Source organism: Martes martes (genome assembly GCF_963455335.1).
Source record: "Martes martes genome assembly, chromosome: 4".
Classification (NCBI taxonomy): Eukaryota; Metazoa; Chordata; class Mammalia; order Carnivora; family Mustelidae; genus Martes; species Martes martes.
This window is the reverse complement of record NC_137891.1, coordinates 94830104-94852331: the sequence shown is the minus strand read 5'-3', so window position 1 is coordinate 94852331 and position 22228 is coordinate 94830104. Positions and strand designations below refer to the sequence as shown.

At 40.1% G+C, this 22228-nt stretch overlaps 2 protein-coding genes across 3 annotated transcripts in view; both read right to left on the bottom strand.

The window, feature by feature from the left end:
• Positions 1–2584: 2584 nt before the first annotated feature.
• Positions 2585–16180, bottom strand: BCAS2 (BCAS2 pre-mRNA processing factor). Its single transcript, XM_080800700.1, has 7 exons — positions 15910–16180; positions 15714–15806; positions 12932–13002; positions 9712–9873; positions 5185–5235; positions 4120–4200; positions 2585–2885 (listed from the first exon to the last, which is right to left on the bottom strand). The coding sequence occupies exons 1-7, from the start codon at positions 16000–16002 to the stop codon at positions 2759–2761; spliced, it is 678 nt and encodes a 225-aa protein (XP_080656826.1). The 5' UTR covers positions 16003–16180; the 3' UTR covers positions 2585–2758.
• Positions 16181–16978: 798 nt separating this feature from the next.
• Positions 16979–22228, bottom strand: part of DENND2C (DENN domain containing 2C) — a 79894-nt gene continuing 74644 nt past the window's right edge. For both annotated transcript variants that reach the window (XM_080802378.1, XM_080802379.1), the window contains 3 exons: positions 20533–20769; positions 20199–20285; positions 16979–18844 (listed from right to left, as the gene is read on the bottom strand). In XM_080802378.1, coding sequence (XP_080658504.1) covers positions 18813–18844; positions 20199–20285; positions 20533–20769 — 356 coding nt within the window. In that variant the 3' untranslated portion in view covers positions 16979–18812. The remainder of the gene's footprint in view (positions 18845–20198; positions 20286–20532; positions 20770–22228) is intronic.

Below are 22228 nucleotides of genomic sequence, written 5' to 3'. Positions count from 1 at the left end.
TTGTCACGTTAAGAAGTCTGGCTACCCTGAAGCCTCCATACCAGAGAAACGACAGAGAGAGAGGTGCCCCAAAGATTCCTGAATGTCCCAGCACTCAGCTGTCTGAATCTTCCCAGCCCACGTGTCAGATACAAGCGAACAATCTATTGAGGGGAATCACAACTGTACAAGAAACCCTAAGTACTCTCTACCTCAGCCCAGTAAATCCTCAGAACTGTGAAAGATAACATGCTTGTTATTGTTCTTTTTATACCACTAAGTCTGGGATGGCAGTAATACTGGATTGGAACCAAATAGCAGAAAGGGAAAAGGAGGTGGAGGGGTAAAGGAAGACAAAGTACGTATCTTTCATAAAAATTAAAAAAAAAATTAAGATTAAAGATAATGGGATTAAAATATCTTTTAAAGATTTTATTTTTAAGTCCTCTCTACACCTAAATTGGGGCTCAAACTTAGAACCCTGAGATCAAGAGTCACATGCTCTTACCGAGCCAGCCAGACACCCCAGAGATTTTTCAAGAGAACTTACAAACATGCCAGTGAACTTAAAAGTAACTGAGATTTCTTTCATACGGGCTAGGAAGCTCAATTTCTCTTTAAGTTGATAGAGAAGGGCAACTATATTTCATGCTTACCTCTGCTCAATATTTTCCCTTGTAGGATGGCAACAGAAGAGACCTCAATCCACGCTGCATACTGTAAGATAAAACATTGTAAAAATCCAGTGTTTTGCTGCATATGTTACATATCTTCAGGAAAAAAACCTGGTTATTTTATCTTGAGGGTCTTAAGTTAGGATGGTTTATGTTGTGACAGAAAAGCCAACTCAAACTGACTTGCGAAACAGGCAGTTTATTGGCTCACAAATCAACCTAGTGATAGTTAACTTGCTGACTTGTTTTCTCTTAGTTTTGGGGTCATCCTCAAGCTCTACGTAGTTATTTATGAACAAGAGGGCAATCTCAACTAATGGGACAAATTTCAGGAGTATGATGAGTCTAAAGAAAGAGAACTCTCAATCTCAATTTAGTGATTTGCCGTTGACGAGAGCTGCTGCTTTCTATGGAGTCATTACTCTGAACTGGGCCCTCCAAGTTCACCTCGGCCAAGGAAACGTGCAAGCCCTCAGGCTGGTCACTAAACCAGACTGGGATTTACTAGCAAAACAGGAAAAGAGTGAAGGGGGATTTGAGGAATTATCACTGGAGAGAGGAGTGTGGCAAGAGACCGGGATTACCTGAAGTCTAGTCTCTTCGGCAGGGAACAGCAGAAGATACAATTTCTTGGGGCTGAGTAGAAGGTGCAGCAAATTGGATTAGGCAATAGTGGAATGAATCCTCCCATGGGACAGTAATACTGTTAAAAAAAAAAAAATTAAGAGAGTCCAAGGGTGCCTGTCTGGCTCAGTCACAAGAGCACGTAACTTTTGATCTTGGCATTGTGACTTCAAGCCCTATGTTGGGTGTAGAGATACTTAAGTAAAGTAAGGTAAGTAAAATAAAAACTTAAAAAATGAAAGATTGCAATATTTAATGCCCATGGCAAGTTATGACCTTAAGCCAGGAACCCTCTGCTCCCAAGGATGGTATTCTCTCTCCTCCATTAAGAAAAACTTGGGAGTAACATTGTTTTTTTTTTTTTTTTAAAGATTTTATTTATTTATTTGACAGACAGATCACAAGTAGGCAGAGAGGCAGGCAGAGAGAGAGAGAGAGGGAAGCAGGCTCCCAGCTGAGCAGATAGCCCGATGCAGGGCTCAATCCCAGGACCCTGAGATCATGACCCAAGCCGAAGGCAGCGGCTTAACCCACTGAGCCACCCAGACACCCCAGTAACATTGTTTTAATTCTCCATCTTACCCTCTCCTGCAATAATGGGCTTTAATGTCTAGTTTTTATTTCATAATCACAAACTTAACACTCTGCATTTCAGCTGGGCTTGGGATAAGGAAAACCTGGAACCCAGAGAACAAAAAGTGAGAGCACAAAGATTATAGGAGACCGCAAGTATTTTTTCTGAATCAGGCAGTAATCTTTTATACTTGTTCATTCCTTACAAATAGAGGGTTAGAATACAACTCTGGCACTGTACTAGTACTGGACTGAACACCTGGATGACTTTCCAGCTATACAACTTCAACAGGCTACTTAACCAGCACCCATTACAAGTCTGTGCACGGGAACAACAGTATCTGCTTCCTAAGGTTTTTGTGAGGATCAAATTATCTTTTTATTCCTCTTAGTTCATCTATCTAACATGCTTAAAACAGGGCTCAGCACATATCAAGTTTTATGAAACTGTTACCTACGATGATGTTGGTTGAAAGAGATGGCGCCATTGTATTTTGGAAGTCTCGCTTGGTAATCAAAAATTTGTTTAGAAACACCCCTTTATTTGGAAATATATAAACCAAAAGTTTCCCACTTCTTGTACATGTTAAAAACTTTCGGTAAAGATCTCTCAGATACAAAATATGTTCCAATGATTCAAAATTAATCCCATGATATAATATTATTCTAATATCATACTTATTTTGAAAGCCTAGATTTTTTTAAATGGCAAAAAAAATAAGAAAAAAACCCCACCAAGCTGAAAGTTTTTATTTTGCTGAAATGTACAAATATAACAGTCCACACTCTATAATAAACATTTAACCACTGATGATTTTCTTAGGATGTGGTTCTCCCTCACAGTTCAGATGCCTGATCTTCTGTGAAAGCCCAGCTTGCCTTCTTTTCTTCCCACCAAGTTCGTCTTTTTAGAAGTCTTGCCGGATATTTTCTTTGTTTGCCTCTCCATGTTGCTGCTTCATTTGGAAGATTTCATTTTCTAATTGCACAATAGTCCTTTCAATCTCGTAATTCTTACTGACCAGGGATACCCAACTAGAAAAGTAAATAAAGAAAAAAAATTACTCAATATAAAAATTCTCTTAGGAGATTTGACCATATACATGTTTTTAGCCAGGTTCGTAATATGAACCTTCACTTCTAAATTTCCATTTAGAAAACTGAATCGGGGGAAAAGGGTATGTAAGATTCTAGATGTAGTGGGTGCCTGGGTGGCTCAGTCAGTTAAGCGTCCACTTTTGGCTCAGGTCATGACATCAGGGTCATGAGTTTGAGACCCACGCCAGGCTCCACACTGAGTCGGCTTGAGATTCTCTCCCTTTCCCTCTCCCTTCCCCTCCGCCCTTCTCCCTGCTCAAGCTCTCTCCAAAATAAATAAATAAAATCTTAAAAGAAGAAAAAAGATTCTAGCTGTATTCTCTCTTATAAATTAATGTAAATCTACAATTATTTCAAATTTAAAAAAATTTTAAAAACCAAATTAGAAATAGTTGGAGATAGGACAAGGTGATGGAAGATTATATTTAATGGGATTAACATAAAAGGAGAGAAAATAGGGCAGAGGCAGTAGTTAAAAATGTTGGAGAAATTTCTAGAACCAGAGAAAATTCCAATGATCCAAGCAGCCTTCCCCCTCCCCCAGAAAAAAAAATCTCTAGGACAAATAAAAAGAAACACAGATGTGTATTTGGGAGATTATATTAGCTTGAAGAAAAATGTGAAAAGATGAATCGATTGATAACATGGAATGTATGGAGGTGGAGAAGGTAGAACAAGGAGAAAGATGAGAGTGGGGAGGAAGAAGGGAAATAGCAAAGCAAAAAAGAGAAATGATACAAAATTCATAATTACAGGGATTCATATAAAATTATCTACACATATGAAGAACATTTTAAAAGTATATAAACAAAGGAAAAAAACCCTAAGACACAAAGTGTCAAAGTATGAAATCTCCCTGATGAGTTAAGAAATGGATAGTTTTTTTCCTTTTAAATGGAGAATGTAAGTCAAATCCTATTCAGAGCAGAAATACTGAACTGAAAATAGGGTGCTCTGAGACCAGAATCAAGTAACAGTGGTTCTGTCCCCTTCAATGCCTTCCAAGACCACACATCAGAGACAGGCAGAGGCAATGAAGAGCAGCATTCAGAAAACAGCATTTCTATGACACTTGTGGCATCGCATTTGAATACTGTTGAACCATACTGTTAAATCCTGATCTTAAAATGTGCTAAGCGATTTAATAGTTGATGGAAGTGAAGATACTCACGTTGACTCCATTTCCCTTAATTTAGATCCAGCTGTGAGCTGCATGTTCTTTCGCTGCCAGTTTAAATCTTGAATATGTTTCCTGTAAAAAATTATTTATACAACCCACCTATATTTGAATATAAGACTAAAATCAACAGAGAAATCAACAATCAACACATCTTTAATCCCTTGAAAAGGACAGACGTATACAGTTACAGACCAATTCTGAGAATTAACTATCTTTTATTTTTCAATTACAAATTTCATAAGCTCACCATGAAAAATTAAACACATTCACATACATACACATAGAAATTAAAAAGCAGAAGTCCCTCCTCCCACGTGCTTCTCTTAATTATTGTTCAGTTTTTGGTGGGTGTTTCCCCAAACTCCTATATGTGTATGTGCAAGTAGAAATTTAATTTTTTTTTTAAAGATTTTATTTATTTATTTGACAGGCAGAGATCACAAGCAGGCAGAGAGGCAGGCAGAGAGAGAGGAAGGGAAGCAGGCTCCCCGCTGAGCAGAGAGCCCGATGTGGGGCTCGATCCCAGGACCCCGGGATCATGACCCGAGCCGAAGGCAGAGGCTTTAACCCACTGAGCCACCCAGGCACCTCTAGAAATTTAATTTTTTAAGTAATCTCTACGCCCAATGTGGGGCTCAAGCTCACGACTCCAGGCACCTCGAATTATACATGTCGTTCTGCAACATTTTCTCCTAAAAGTGCCTTTTCAATGTCTGCAGACTTGCAAATTGCAAATGACCTGGTAGAGATGCTTCCAGACGTTAAGTCTATTTCTCCTCCACTCCAGTAGGGCAAACCCAGCACTGGATGCTGGACAGAGTGGATCATCAAGTATTACTCTCAAATGACTACAGTCCATTGGTTCCTTTGTCTTCTCATTCTGTTTATTAAGGTTCTACCTAAACTTCACTCTAAAATAAGAGAAAAATATGGGCATCTGGCTGGCTCAGTCAGAAGAACATGCGACCCTTGATCTCGGGGTTGTGAGTTCGATCCCCACGTTGATGTAGAGATTACTTAAAAACTAAAATAAAATAAGAGGAAGAAACAACTTACCTTAACTTCTGGAGCTCTTTCTGTGCATGTTCAATCATATGAACTAGATTTCTAGGGAAGGAAAAGAGGAAAATCAGGTTAACAGACATTAACATTCAATAATACCAACTAAAAGTGAGCTATCTAGTTGATACAAGTTCCAGTTCTTCCGCTACTGAGCTCCGTGCCAAACACCATGTTAGACATTCCTTACATATTAGTGACTTTAATTCTCCTAAGAATTCTTTGAGGTAGGGACGATTGCCCCTATTTCACATATAGAGACATTAAGAGCTTAGAAAAATTAAGTAACTTGGTCAAGATAACATAGATGAATGTTGGAGCTGAATTCCATTTCAGGTCTTTTAACCTCTGGAGCCCAACCAGTTCACTGACACTCTGATTTCTTGTACCTGTCACTACTTAAACTGTCATTACTTTTCATGGAGAACACTGAAAATAACTCATATGAGTATATTCATTCAAATCCCTTCTTATCTCCATATTTCTGTACCTGAATTTATCCTGCTATTCTCCCCTCCTGTCTACGGCTAGCTAGAGAGAGAAGAGAAAACTGGAAGGCTGGAGATTGTGATTCCAGTGCAAGGTGGCTCTCAGTGCCACAGGGTGAAAGCTGAGCAATACAGAGTGCCAAGTTACTACTGTCATTAGAGAAGTGATTCAAGAGTAGAGGCCATCCCGTCCTTGCCCTTAAATAACAGCTTTACTGAGATGTAATTCTTGCAACCATACCAATTTCCTCTTAAGGCAGTAGAAAATCACCTTTAGGGTCCATTTCAACCACATTGGCCCTACTATCCTCTTGCTATAGATCGACTATTGTTTTCTGGCTTTCGCGACTCAAATACCCTGCTTTTCTCCGAAGTTATTCTTCTGTATCTACTGACTTACTTTTTTTTTTTTTCTCACTAACTGCAATTCTCTGAAGATTCAGTCTTGAAACAGCTGTGTCTCTCCAGGCTTACCTACAGCTCATCTCCCTTTCCTTGATTTCTAGGGATCACTCCATGTTCCTGAGGACAAAAATAAGTTTGGTACTCCAGTCCTGACTTCTGACCTTGATTAGGGAGCTTCCCCTTGAATGACCTCTTCCTGAAAGCCCCGCTTATTTGTTGTCTTCCCCTTTCTTTCATCCTCCATGAATACAAGTGTACCACAGAGATACTGCAGGCTTGGTTTCAGACCACACAACAAAGCAAGTATAGCAATAAAACAAATCAAATGAATTTGTTCTCCAATACATATAAAGGTTTTTTATACTATACCATAGTCTATTAAGTGTATAACAGCATTACATTTAAATAAAAAAAGTACTTGCCTTAATTAAAAAATACTTTATCAAGCAAAAACTGCTAACCAATGTTCTGACTTTTAAATGAGTCATAATCACTAATAACAGATCCCTGTAACAAATATAACGGGAAAGTTTGAAATACTTAGAGAATTACTAAGATGTGACAGAGACAGGAAGTGACCAAATGTCATTGGAAAATGGGGCCGACAGAGTGGCTGAGGCAAGGTTGACACAAACCTCCCATCTGTAAAAAATGTAAAACAGCAAAGTGTAATAAAATGAGGTTTTATCCATATACAGGTCCCTCCTCAAGCACTGAACATATTTTTATTAAAACTTATAGCACTGCATCATGGGAGTCAGAAGACTTGGGTTCTAGTCCCAGCTCTGCCCTAAAAAGCTGTACGTCCTTGAATGAGTCACTTGACATCAATGAAGCTAAACCTGTTTATCTGTAAAAACAAGGCCTGGCCTTGAAGTTTTCCCTTTAGTTCCAAGTACATCAATCTCTCATTAATGAAATTTTTTTTTAAGCAATCATGAACCAAGACCTACCTAGAACTAAAAGCTTTCTGCCCATGCCTTGTCTGATGCCCTCAAATCCTTTCACAAGGAAAGAAAACTTACTTTAATAAGATGGGAAGACACAGGAGTGGATTAGAGTAGAGCCTTAAATAAACTGAATTTAGGTAGACTAGGTAAAGACACTCTAGGAGGTGGTGAACCATGAGCAAAGGCAAGGACAGAGCTATGACACGACAGAGAGGATTCCCTTGGCTGGAATGAATGTCTACCATTGAGATACACAGCCATTTGCCTTGAATACCATGTTAAATAGTCTAGATCTTACTTTGAAACAAATGGGAAAGTATTAAAGGTTTCTTTCTTTTCTTAAGATTTTATTTATCCATTTGAGAGAGATCAAGCAAGCAAGCACAAGCAGTGGGGGAGAGGCAGGGAGAGAGAGAGAAACAGATTTCCCGATGTGGGACTTGATCCCAGGACCTTGGGATCATGGCCTGAGTTGAAGGCAGACACTTAACCACCTTAACCCAGGCACCCGAAGTATTAGAGGTTTCTAGGCAAGTTGAAAGCCTAGAAATACATTTCTTCAATGTATTATTTTTTCCCCCTGCATCTATGCTCTCTTCCCTTCTTGGGAGCGTTCTCATTCTCTTCTAAATGTCTAAACCTCACCATTTAAAAAAAAAAAAAGATTTATTTATTTTAGAGAAAGAGAGCATGGGGGGAGAAGGGCAGAGGGAGAGGGAGAGAAAGATCTCAAGCAGATTCCCTGCTGAGCAAGGAGCCCGACATGGGACTCAATCTCAGTACCCTGAGATCACGACCCAAGCCAAAATCAACACTCAGATGCCTAACCAACTGAACCACCAAAATTCCCCCAAATCTCACCATTTTAAAATGACCTTAATTTTTTAAAACGACCTTATTTCTTAGCGTCCCTTCTGTGGATGTCTGTAGTTTATAGAGCACAGCACACGATATAGCATGTGTCCCCATACTGCTAATTACGGAATACTGGTTAGCTGGCAGAAGTATCTTGTCTCCTCAACTAGGTAAAGCTTCTTGAGGACAAAGATCCCATTTTTCCACTTTGTACAATACAGACCATTTTTTTTTTAACAGATATTTGTTTGCTTGATCTGTTTCTTAATCCTCCCAAACCCATTTTTCCTTTATCTCCCTTGCAACATATTCACAAAACAAATGAACTATTTATGCTGTAGTTTCCCAAATTCTGGATTTTGCCCACTGGATCCTTACATGGCCAAAGAAATTCAAAACATAATTTTGAAAAACTGAGAAAAACCATTTATCACTTTGTGATTTTGCTTTATTATTCCAGGAAACATACTCTAGCAAATAGTTTGATGCAGCGTCATGAGGTTCAAGGGCTTTTTCTTCTTAAACTATTAAAATGTTAATACAGTCTCAGCAGATTTTAGGGCTCAAAGGTATCATAGATATTGTCTAACCACCAAATTTTATAAATAAGAAAACTGAACCCTAGAAAGATAACAAAACCTAAAGCTAGTTGCATGGAACAGAAAGTAGAACTCAGTGGCTTATGTGGGCACCTTGCTTCCTGTGTTAATTCTCTACTTATAGTCAACTCTCACTATTTGCAGATTCTGTACTTATGAACTTACCTACTCATCAAATTTACTTTAACCCCAAGATCAGTACCTGTGGCATTGTAAGATCATGAACAGCATGTGCAAAATCTGAGTTGTTGGATGTGCAGATTCTTAGCTGAAGTGGAACAAGGAAGCACTTTGACTTACTGTTTCAGGTCTCATACAGAGATGACCAAAGGACAGGATTTAATTTCCAACTCTGCCAAATTACTTAACACTTCTGAACTTTGTTTTCTCTTTCACAAAATTAAGAAAACAGAATTTGCCAGGAGATGTCTTTAGGATTTAGAGTCTATATGAAATGTGTATATATACACATACATTATTTCCACCAGGAAAAATGTTATAGCATTTGCTAATTCAGTATTCAAGGCCACTTTATAGAATATGACATGCAACTAATGAGAATCGATTGTATGAGCAGTGCCCCACATTAAGGATTCCATTCCACCATATTGTGATTTGTCAATCAGACCTCAGAACTCATTTAATTACAATATTACACAATAAATGTAGTTAGGTTTAGATCTCCTCTGTACTTTTTTTTTAAAGATCTTATTTATTTATTTGACAGAGAGAGAGAGAGATCACAAGCAGGCAGAGAGGCAGGCAGAGAGAGAAGGAGAAGTAGGCTTCCCTCTGAGCAGAGCCCAACGAGGGGCTCGATCCCCAGGACCCTGAGATCATGACCTGAGCTGAAAGCAGAGGCTTAACCCACTGAGCCACACAGGCGCCCCTCCTCTGGACTCTTTGAGGTGGGTCTGAAAGCCATGGCTTATCATATGGGTTGTAGTAGTTCCAGGACGTGATCTCAAATGAAAGTCCATTATACTATTTAAATCCCACTTCACTTTTTTTTTTTTGAAGATTTATTTGTTTGATAGAGCGAGCTAGCAAGCAGGGGGAAGGGCAGAGGAAGAGAATCTTCAAGCAGACATGGGGATCAACCCCATGACCCTGAGCCACAAGAGTGAGACATTTAACTGACTGAGCCACCCAGGCACCCATTCCTATATTTAAAAAAAATACCAAAACTGTGGGTAGGATGGGTTTAATAAAAACAAAGCTTCTTACTCATTATATACTTTCCAGGCATTGCATCCATGCTGTGACATTAGTTCCAGATTCTCAATTCGAACTGCCTGATGCTCTAACTGGGCCATTGAATTGTTTACACATTCTTGCCATGCGGTAATGTCGTTTTTCTGACCCGAGGAAGGGGCTGGAAGTTCATACCTGAAATTAAACAAAAATAAACTGAAATCACATATTCCTCTAAATTTTCCGTTCCTTCCAAAAGAACACCTCACAGGTCTATGCACAATGTAAAAACCATGGAAAATTCAAGATAAGATCAGACTGTTCAATAAGAACCTATTTAAAATACATTTACAAATAAGATTTAACACCATTATATACAGTAACAAAAAAATTGTTTACTTCAACATGAACTGATTCAATAAACTATAGTGTATTCATATAAAAGATTGTTAAATTAGCTGCTCAATGATGCCACTGAAGAATACTTAAAACATTAACATGTTTGTGATGTATTAGGAGAAAAAAATAGGACACAAAAAAACCTATACTATCAGGGGCACCTGGGTGGTTCAGTGGGTTAAAGCCTCTGCCTTCGGCTCAGGTCACGATCCCAGGGTCCTGGGATCGAGCCCCGCATCAGGCTCTCTGCTCGGCAGGGAGCCCGCTTCCCCCTCTCTCTCTGCCTGCCTCTCTGCTTACTTGTAATCTCTGTCTGTGAAATAAATAAGTAAAATCTTTAAAAAAAAAAAACAAAAAACCTATACTATCTTTCTTTTTTTTTCTTAAAGATTTTATTTATTTGTCAGAGAGAGAGAGAGAGAGAGCGCTCGAACACACAAGCGGGGGGAACAGCAAGCAGAGGGAGAAGCAGGTTCCCCACTGAGCAAGGAGCCTGATGTGGGACTCAATTCCAGGACTCTGGGATCATGACCTGAGCTGATGACAGATGCTTAACCAACTGAGCCACCCAGCCACCCCTGCTATCATTTTTGAAAAACACACTTACATTCATCCAGGTTCCCATGACACACCCAAACAATTCTAGAGAAAAAAATGGTAAGGGATGTAAAAATTCTTTGCATTTGGACCTACTCTATTCTCTCTCTTCACACTAAAAAGTCCTTCAGCACTGTTGATATAGCCAGTAAGTACACTCTTCATGAATCTCAGCTCATTATTGATGAGTTACTACAAACTAAGTTTAATTTCCATTTTAATAATTTGACTAGATACAGTAAAAACTCCACATTATTCCTATGAACAACTGAGGGGCATGCAACTAGGATCAAGAAGTGATAAACCAGGGGCATCTAGGTGGCTCAGTTGGTTAAGCATCCAATTCTTGATTTCAGCTCAGGTCATGATCTCAGGATCGTGAGATCAATTCCCTGATTCCCTGTGTCAGGCTCCACACTAGGCATGGAGTCTACTTAAGATCCTTTTGCTCACTTGCTCTCTCTCAAAATAAAAAAAGTGACATACCACTTTGTTAAAAAGAAGAAAAAAAAAGCTGTAATGTGGCAGTTTTCAAACTTCTGATTATAACTCATGGTAGGAAATATCTGTGATCCAGTACCCAAATACACATAGCTCAACAAAACTTTCACAGAACAGGGATGGCTGGGTGGCTTAGTCGGTTAAGCATCTGCCTTCAGCTCAGGTCATGATCCTAGGGTCCTGGAATCGAGTCCCACATTGGGCTCCCTGCTCAGTGGGGAGCCTGCTTCTCCCTCTGCCCTCTGCTCTCTCCGCTTCTACTCTCACTGACAAATAAATAAAATCTTAAGAAAAAAAGTTTCACAAAACAATAGTTGCCTTTACTTGAATTATATTCTGTTATTTTCTATTTCCTTAAAAAACTGCTCTGAGAACTTTTGGATCCTACTACCTTTCTTATTAAGTAAGATAACCTTTGGAAACTTACTAAATTTCCTTCATGATCCACTGCTTAATGGGTCATCACTTCTGCTATGAGATATACTGCCATAAAGGAGTTACTGTTGTGAATATCTATAGAGCAGAAGCACCTGGAAATGAAGAATTGAGGAATCCCAGAACTTCTTCCTTTATCACTCAGGCTAGACAGGAAATGGAGCACAAGAAATACGATCCTCTGGTTCTACAGACTCAAATCCCTCTTCTAAATCTATACATCTGCTGAGAGGATAGACCTGTGCATGTGGCCCTCTCTCAAAGGATTCTGCTCTGACAGAGTACTAAGTGGTTCCCGTAATTCCATACTTACTTCAAGCAGAAAGAGATCTCACATGTTAAGCAATCCGATTCTCCATTTTAGAGACAGTAACAAAGGATGTTGGGAGTTTTCTTCTCTGAGAGAGGAGAAGCAATTTTGTAATAAAGTGGAACAGGAGCGAACACAGTGGAACCAATGTCAAACTATCTGGGCACTCTGTTTACTAATGTTCTGTGTCAGAGTCAATCAGGGATCATTATAAACCATAACATGATTTCACCTAGATATGTGATCAGTGAAGAACCAGATGCCTAATCAGGAACATTTCCTTGAAAAAAAAATGTATTTTTAAAGATTTATTTATTGTACAGAGAGGGAGTGAATGAGCACGAGCAGAGGGACAGGGGAAAGGGAGACAGAATCCCAAGCAGAACCTGTGCTGAGTGCAGAGCCCAATGCGGGGCACGATCTCATGACCCCAAGATCACAACCTGAGCCGAAACCAAGAGTTAGAAGCTCAACTGACTGTGCCACCCAGGCGCCCCTCCTTGGAAAACCTTAAAAACATGAACTTCAGTACAATCACCATTCTTGTTGTTGGATTTTACATATTTTGTGTGTGTGTGTGTGTGTGTGTGTGTGTGTGTGTGTGTATTTTAAGAGACAGAGAGAGAGTATGCACTTGTGCCAGCAAATGGGGAGGTGGGGGGCAAAAGAGGGAAAGGGAAAGGAAGAATCTTAAGCAGGCTCCACACCCAGCATGGAGTCCTATGCAGGCAACTGATCTCACAACTCTGAGATCATGACCTGAGCCAAAATCAAAATGGGATGCTTAACCAACTGAGCCACCCAGGCTCCCCTGTCTTGCCTTTTTAAATAAAGGTGCAAAGACTATATCTGAACATAAAGGATATAGGAACCACTATTATGTGAAGAAACACAAACATAAAATCAGACAAGAATTTTTTATTTTCCACATTTTAAGAGCTATAGCAATTTTACTAGTAACTTAAAAATAAAAAATGATTTGGTCCAGATGAAACCAGAAATACAACTTACCGTTTCATACTGAGTAATTCTATTGGTTGCCGAGCAGCCAGTCTTTCAAATTCATTTCTCATTATGTCCGTCTAATTAGGGGAAAGAATTATTTCCAAAATCATATCAATAAATTTCAATTAATAACCACCAAACAACAAATCTAACCTACTTAAATATTTCTGTTATCCACTCAAATCGATCATTTCCAAAAAATTTAAAAAATAAAATAAAATGGATCATTTTCCTTCCCACCAAGTCTTCCCTGAGTTAAATGTTCTCAAGAATCAGAATACATACACTTCATATGTAAAGGGACCCACAGAGAAAAGGGTTATTCCTAGATCAGTGGTTCCCAGTCCCAGCAGCACATAGAAATCAGGTGGAAGCTTTGAAAACAATTTCATTCCCAGCCACATCATCTTACCCCTCTCTCCCATTCCCATTTAACTTTTCTGAGGTGGAGACTGGGCATGACTGTAACTTGTTTTTAACCCATCAGCTGACTGTAGAGTGAAGCCAGTGTTGAGAACCCTGGATCTAAGTATTCACTGGGGGGTGGGGGAAGGGAGGAGAGGACTTGGACATAAAATAATTTGCTTTAGGGCTTTGCGCCTATATCCATACTTTCTTTTTGGCCCTGGCTGCTATTTTTACACTTCACTCTTTGCAAAGAATGAGAAAAGGGGAAGGGGTTAAAGAAACCGGTTCTGCTATCTGCTCTAACAACTGTATGATTTCTTTCTTTCTTTTTAAAGATTTTAATTAATTTATTTGAGAGAGAGAGCACATGCATGAGCGAGCTATAGAGCATGAGTTAGAGTGGGGAGGGGCAGAGGGAGAGGAGAAGCAGACTCCCTGCTGAGCATGGAGCCGACATGGGGCTCAATCCCAGGACCCTGAGATCATGACCTGAGCTGAGAGCGGCTGATTAACCGACTGAGCCACCCAGGCACCCCACAACTGTACGATTTAAAAAAACACATGGTGGGGCATCTGGGTGGCTCAGTGGGTTAAGCCACTGCCTTCAGCTCAGGTCATGATCCCAGGGTCCTGGGATCGAGCCCCGCACTGGGCTCCCTGCTCACTGGGGAGCCTGCTTCTCCCTCTCCCTCTGCTGCTCTGCCTGCTTGTGATCTCTCACTCTGTCAAATAAATAAATAAATACAATCTTTAAAAAAACAAAAACAAAAACAAAGCACACATGGTAAAAAGTAAAAAAACACATGGTAGAGCTCTACTTCTTTAGGTCCAAGTTTTGGTCAATAGCCTATTCCATTTCTGTTCTGCACATTTCCTGGCCCTGAGTATAAAGAACTGCTTAAGTATTTACCTATAGTAGTATTTCAGTTATCCTGAGCAATTATCAATTTTTTGAGGGCTTCAACTATATTAATTAGACTAAAAAGTTAAGACAGTCCCCCAATTCCTAGCTAGAAAAGACCTTCATAAATAGCTAAATGGATTAATGGAAGAGCAGTTTCAAAAGAAATTTGAGGAGTGGTTAAGGTCTCAGGCAAATTACTTTCTCTAAGCTGCCGTTTTCCCATTTAAAAAATTAGGACAATAAACATATAGTTATATAGTTCACAGAGCTGTTTTCAGTACTGAGATGGTGAGCCCAGTACACTATCAATTCCTATTGTGAAAAAGGGATAAATGATCAGTATACTAATTATAAAGATAGGAGATATATGTTGCACTTAGGAGAGTTAAAAGGAAAACTGGTTCAAATATTTAAAAGTTTGTGATTGAATGCAGTTATCTGAAATTTTTGGGAGCCAATCTAGTAAGAAAGCATTACTGTATTTACTTCTTAATGTGGTACCATCTATATCTGGGTAACAACATTTAGAAAACACATGGTAAAATGATGTATCATAGGAATATCTTCCTATTTAAAACTTTACCGACTTTTCTTTTCATGTGACTTCAATATAAACACTGTGTTTTAATAACAGAACTCTTTCCGACGCTTGGGTGGCTCAGTGGGTTAAGCTTCTGCCTTCCGCTCAGGTCATGATCTCAGGGTCCTGGGATCAAGCCCGCTTCCGGCTCTCTGCTCACCGGGGAGCCTGCTTCCCCCTCTCTCTTTGCCTGCTGCTCTGCCTACTTGTGATTTCTCTGTCAAATAAATAAAATCTTTTAAAAAAATAACAGAATTCTTTCATTAAATACATGGTTACCTATAATGGGGGAAACCCCCCCAAACATGTAAATACTAAAATGCCTAACAGAATCTATTAATTTAGAGATGATATTTTACATTTCATGTAGCTGATTACACCCTAAGTAGTATCTTGGGGGCACTTCTAGGCTAAATATTTAAAGAGCACTTTACTTATAAATGGTTTCTCACTTCACTCATTCACATACATTCGTAAGTATCTAGGCTGCGACACAAAGGCCGCCCTCCAGTGGTTCTCAGGAACTTAGGCTTACATATATTAAAAATTCCTCATCACTTGTTTTAAAGAAGACCTTAGAGAGCCGAGGATGCCTCTGAGAATTTATGCAAGGAGCCGATCTCCGAAAAACGTACACACTACGGTTTGCATGGCTGGGCAGTTCGCCAAGCCCCGGAAAGTCCTTCAGCGGGTCTCAGAATCAGAACGCCGGAGAAGGCTGATCTAGCTGTTTTCAATGGACCGGGAACACCGATAAGACAGAGTAAGTAGTAGGCAAGCAGGCAATTGTTAAAGCCAGAACTTAAAATGCATTTTTACGTGTCTAAGACTCTCGACTCGAAGTGAAGAGTCAGAGGATCCTAGCTCATACGGTGGCCTCAAGACGTCCCACTTACTTCAAAAGCAGAATAATCCGGGGCTGTCAGGTAGCTCAGGTAGTTCTTGGTAGGTCGGTATCTGCGGGTTTCCTCCTCCACCAGCGCCGCAGCCTAGAAACGAGAACGGGGGCCGGGGAGGAGTAGCAACTTGTAAGGTCCTTCTTCCAGCACCAAGGGCCCGAGAGGCTGAATCCGCTACCCGGCCCGAACTCACCGCTTCCCGCACGCCGGGCGCTTCATAACCTTGGTCAAAATACGGCAGTGCATCTACCACAACCTCTCCGGCAACTAAGCCTGTGCCCGCCATTCTGAAGCTTGCCCAAATTTTCTGAGTGTGCGCAAACTCAGGCCCATTTCATTACGCCTGCGCTCGCACTGACGTAATACAGGTCGCTTGCGCATTGGCTCTGACGCATGCTCAGTTGTCAATTCTGAAGGCGCCCTCGCCGAGCTACTAGGAAGTGCCCGGCCATTTTGTCTTGGTCGGACGTGACGTCAAGCCGCGAGTCCTAGAATCAGCGGAACGTCTCCACTTCCTGTCCTCCAGTGTGCTCCGCTTTTTTTTGCCTCCACCGGGGCGCAATTTGGAGGGGAACTGGGACTTTTCGTTCCCTGGAGGAAGCTGGTATCTGGTACCGGGATGCTTTAAAACTTTTGGAGGAACCGACAGTAGGATTTGGCAAGGAGAGGGATACAGGTTTCCCACTCCCCTAACCTTCCACCTACAGCCCTTAACTTTTTTCTTTGTGGCGGTTTTTTTCTCCCCTTGCGTTTCTTGCTGTACCCCTCTCTTAGTTCTGAGAACACTTGCATTGGATAAATGCAGTTTTTTTCAGATTCTGGAAGTCGGCGCCAGTAGCCAGTTAAAATTGCGAAGCTTTAGGGTCTACATAACAAAGGAACCTGATCTTTTCCTCCGGGGTGAGATTAAAAAAACTGCCCACCAACTCCAGCTCCAACAAATCCTGTCATTCTGCCTTCGGGGCGTATATAAAATCCGCTCACTTGTCTTTAGGACTTTCGGAAATAGACTCGTGTTCCTCTTTGCCTCCCAAACCACTCCTGCGGCTGCCGGTGCGCGGGCTCTGCTCTGTGTCCCCAGCTCCCATACACTAAGCAGGCCAAGGCCAAATAAGGTAGTCGGACTGCATACCCTGCCCGGTGTCTACGATCAAGACCCGGGCTTTGTTTGCCAACAGCCTGGAAATGATGGCCACGGACTGTCTAACCCTATCATTAGATTAATGTGCTAGTTATGGATTTATGCGAAGTAGAAGATCTTTACATCTTAAGCAACTTTATTTAAAATTCTCCATTTTTTTGTTTATTCATTAAAAGATCTGTAAACATTTTATACAAGTCTTGAGCAACTCTTTTACAAATATGTCCAGAATTCATAATACTTTACAAAAACAAGATAAAACAGACCTAAGAAAAGGAAGCAGCTTCAGGTCACCGGGAAAAACTAGGACCCCCATCCCTGAAGCAAGGTCTCCTCACAGAGGGTCGGTCAGGATTCACCACCGTAAGACCTACCCCTGTTTTATAAACAATTCCCAATTACTCATTCTTCCCTCAGGATTGGAGTGGCAAATGGAGAGATGTCTGGCAAGAACCCCAGTGGGGTAAGATGCTTAAACATTTTTTTAACAAGACATAGGCTCAGTTCTATTTTCTAGACCCATAAGAACTATATAGCACCAGTCTTAAATGGGATCTGCTTCAGGTTCATTCATGCACAACTGAATGGGCTGTAATGACAATACTGTACATCTCAATAAACTGTATCATAATACAACTTAAAAGGTTTGTTAAGTTCGAATAAATATTTTTATGCCAGTTAAAACCCTCAGCAGGAATTGAAGAAAACAAACTGACATCTGCTATAACATTTATCAATGAAAATTAAACCATCATTGATAAGTTCCTCCTCCTAATCACTACTGCTATTTTAGGTATTAAGGTTCAGGGTGATTATGTGGTGAATGCCCAGGAATGTTCATAGTCTGAGTCCAATTTAATTAGGGTAAGAAGTCCAGTTCTAGGGGAACCAAAAGAGAGTCATCTAGGCTTCTATAGTTTGATGTCCCTTATCCTCAGAGCTGAAAATCAGCTCTGGTACACTTAAGTTTAAAAGAAAACCTTTTCAGTAGCTATAATCCCACAGAGCCCAAGTTTCCATCTGCAGACCCAACCAATTTTCTCTGTGCTCATGAATGGATAGTCATGGCTTCAGTTCTGAATCTGCTGTAGAACTTTGTGCAAGTTACTTAACCTTTCTGAATTCCAGTTTCTTCATTAATAAAATGGAGATGTAAGTATCTCATGAAGTTGACTTAAAGACTGAGTAAGATGACATAGGTATACATCACACATGGCACATGGGGGACACTAAGAAAAGGGGTAGGAGTTCTCATGCTCTTGAAAGGGTATTTTTGTTAGCTATAATCCCACAAAGTTAAATGTTGACAAGCTACAATGTGGAGGAGGAGCTGCAAGGTGTCTACTTGTATAAGATACTCAATAACAGTGTTAATAACTAGGGCTTCGACATAAGTGAAATTCCCTCAGACAGAACATTAGATTAAAAAACAAAAACTAGAGATATATGAGGAATCTATTCCTTAGCTCAGCTCCAACAGCCCATAGTTTTCAAGCTGCCATGGTGATATTTCAGTGATGAGAATGACGTGTGTAGGGTGCACTCTGCACATCCATCGTGCTTCCCCAGTACCTTCAATCCAGCATTTCTCTCACTGTGCTCATCTTTGAGCTGTTTTTTAAAAAAATCCAACACCAAATCTTTCCCTAGTAAAAAACAAGTGCCTTCACAGACTAAGCACATAACACAAGGAATGAGCCCAAGAATCAAATAGAAAAAGCCACCGAAAAGAAAAATTGGAGGCAGAGTAATGAGAACATGGGTTCCAGACTACTCCCAACAATCCTCCGGTGATTATACAGCAGCAACAGGAGAATCCTCCTCCAAGGACCAGGCCCACTTTGTAACTTTTTCAACTTTCCAGGATCTTTTAGGCCACTCCAGGGCATCCCAACTCTTGGAGAAATATTTTCTTGGCACTTTCTGTTTAAGATGGAGACAGTCAATCAAAGATTTCATTTTTTCTGCAGAAATTTCATCTTACTTCCTAAAGGGAGAAAGCAGTAAAGTGAACTCTCATTAGTTCATTTTTATTTATTGTACATTATTTGAGGCAAGGGATTAACAACTTAGTCATTTGGAACAGCCCACGAGTGAGCTGCCATCTCAAGCTAGCATGTGATGTGTTTAACTACCAAAGAAATAAACAAACCCCATGTCTCTAATTGTAGAGGTAGAAGAGAGCTCTGACCTCACCTAATCCAGTGGCTTTCAACCTTGACTATAGGTTAAAATTGCTTGGCCTGATCCCCAGAGATTTCTTGGAGCCTGCAGTGGGAAAAATGTTCATTTACGTTCCCCAGAGATTAAAATATTGTAGTCAGAGTTCAGGACCAGTGATCTGATCTAACCTCATGGTATGAAGATGAAATAACAACCCGAGGCATAAGAACAAGGCCTTACTTTAATTAGGGGCATGTATTTCTTTTTCTTTTTGTATTAAAATTGACATACAATGTCCTATTAGATTCAGGTGTACATCATAGTGGTTTGAAATTTTTATACACTACAAAATGACCCCTATGATAAGTCTAGTTACCAGGGGTTATGTATTTCAAGGATCACTATAAACAGCATGGAATATAGTTCTTCCTTGTTTTGGGCTACCACATCACTGTTCCCCAATATCACAAAGGATAATAAAAAGTTAATTATTATAATTGAAAAATCAGAAACATCTGTGTTTCTTTCTGAAGTGTAAAATTAGACTTGTAGGAAATCCTCTTTTGCCTCAGATGACCTCTAAACCAGGTGTTGTTTTTTTTTAAGATTTTATTTATTTATTTGAGAGAGAGCATTAGAGAGGGGAAGGTCAGAGGGAGAAGCAGACTCCCTGTTGAGCAGGAAGCCCAATGCGGGACTCAATCCTGGGACTCCCAAGGTCATGACCTGAGCAGAAGGCAGTTGCTTAACCAACTGAGTCACCCAGGCATCCCTAAAAGGTGTTTTTATTCTGGAGTCCATGGATGGGTTTCAGGAGGGTCCATGAATACCCTATAATTATATGCAAATTTGTATGTTCTAGCATACTTTTCTGAGACAAAGATCCAGTTTTTATGAGATTATCAAAGTGATGTGACCTAGAAAAGATTAATAATTATGATATGCAAATTCGCATGTTATCTGAGGAAAACAGACCCAAGGACAACTCTGATGGAAGAATCCCCACCTCTGAGAAAGACTTCTTTTTTTCCAAAACAATTCGGAAGTACAGTCATGGTTTCTTGTCAGCCTATTTGAGGTTATATTGTTGATTTGATTATAAAGCTTTTGTGATGAGGCACAGTTTCTGCAAAAGGTTTTTTAGTCACATTATTTAACAAGAAAACATAACAACTCACCAAGACTCCGCAAAATTTTATTCATCCCACTGGGCTCGGACTCTGGAATTGTTTCCAAATACTGGAGAGCCCGGACCTCAAACAAACCTACAAGGAAAACTCACACTAGTGAAATTGTCCAATACTTACTAAAAATCACTTAAATAAAATTCTGCAGCTTACTACCAATGTGCTTCCATAGCTAAAACAAAATTATAAAAAGAATTATTTTCCATAATAAACAACTCAGATTTTGAGCCCTTGTAGCTTTATACCATTTTTTTTTGTTTATGTTATTTTTAAACCCTCAAAGGGCTCACTAAATACAGGGGGAGAACTTTATGGTGAAACTGACCTTTCACCCCACTTTTCCGAAGCTCTCGGTCCTGGATGAAGCCGGCAAACATCTGTGTTTCCATGAAGAGATCCAGGAAGTGGCGTACACTTCGGGAGGTGTGGGATTTACGGAATGGTTCCCTTTGGAATACACGCTCCCCACGCTCAGTGACAGTCATGCTCAAAGAATAATGTCCCACTAGCTCCACAAAAAACCTCACAAATGCCTCGGACACCAGAGAGTTGAGTGTCACATCTGTTGCAAAATAAGAAAAATAAGAAAGAAAAGAAAAAACCCTAAGTTTGTATTTATGGGAAATTGTTATGAAAGTGATGCATAAGAAATCACAGACCTAAGGACTGAGAATCCTCATTCTTTTTTTTTTTTTTTTAAAGATTTTATTTATTTATTTGACAGATAGCGATCACAAGTAGACAGAGAGGCAGGAAGAGAGAGAGAGAGGAGGAAGCAGGCTCCCTGCTGAGCAGAGAGCCTGATGTGGGGCTTGATCCCAGGACCCTGGGATCATGACCTGAGCCGAAGGCAGAGGCTTTAACCCACTGAGCCACCCAGGCGCCCCGAATCCTCATTCTTAGCTTCCTTGAACATTCCACAACCAACAAAACACTACTAGCTCATATTTTTACTTTGATTTTCTACTCACATATACTCCTGTTCCATCTTTCAGCCTGGCCTGCACATCCGTGATCTCACTGTAACTGCTCTTTCAAAGGCCACCAGTGAGAGCCAGCCAAATTTAATCTGCTTTTCTATCTGTCTCGCCTTTAAACTCTATGCTGCATTTGTGTTAACCTTCTCTTCATTCCTCGTCTCCCACAACTTTATACTCTCCTGATTTCTGGATTCCTCTCCTGCTTTTATGACCAAACATTTGTATTTCTTTTGCCTCTTCTTCCTCTTCCTAAGCATGGTTCTCAGACCACCTCTCTTCAGCATTCCCATCGCTAAAGAGCTAACTAGTATAGAGATGGGGAGCTGGCTTTCCATGTTGATAATTCGCAATCCTACGTCTCTAGCCCTTATATAAGTTACCAGAACTCACTTTCTATATTTTCAGGCTACCTATGGGTAATCATCATTTGGTCGTCCCATCAGCACTTAAATTCCATTTGTTTAAAATTCAAATCAGGGCCTTTGGAAATTAGTAAAATGTGAACCGAATAAATAAACAATACGTGTGTGAAACCAAATTCGTTCTATTTCTCTACCAAATCAGTTCTCTCTCACCTTTCTCATTTCCTAAGCAATGATTATTCCATAATAATTTATTTAGTGCTTAAGATATTGTCAGCCACTGCATTTAGAGCTTTTATAAATAAAATAATCCAGTGAAGTAAGTATTATTTCCTTTTTACAGCTGAGGAAACTGACACTCAAAACAAAGACATTCTCCAGGGTCAGCTCATCTGGTACAGGGTACAGAAGCTGCCAGATTCCCAAGTCAGGTGCTTCTTAACCACTGTAACATGAAATACATTGCCTTTCGGGTTCCAGGCTCAGATCTCAAATTCAACTTAGACTCCTCTTTTTTCTCCCATTCCTAATAGTATTTTTCCCCCTTCACCATGTCATGTCGCTTGCTCTTTCCATGGGTTCCATACTGGACTGGGAATCAGGGACCTAGGTGTAGTAAGAGTTCTACCATGAAGCAATGGTATAATGGTGTGCAACTCACTTTCCCCCTGGTTGGTCT

Excerpts from the sequence above, each read along its gene's own strand:
- BCAS2 (XM_080800700.1), bottom strand. The coding sequence starts at position 16,002 with ATGGCGGGCACAGGCTTAGTTGCCGGAGAGGTTGTGGTAGATGCACTG. Across the intron at positions 4,201-5,184 it reads AAAGAGCTCCAGAAGTTAAG|GAAACATATTCAAGATTTAA; the intron begins GTAAGTTGTTTC and ends AATTTTTTACAG. Across the intron at positions 2,886-4,119 it reads TTAAGGGAAATGGAGTCAAC|TTGGGTATCCCTGGTCAGTA; the intron begins GTGAGTATCTTC and ends TTACTTTTCTAG.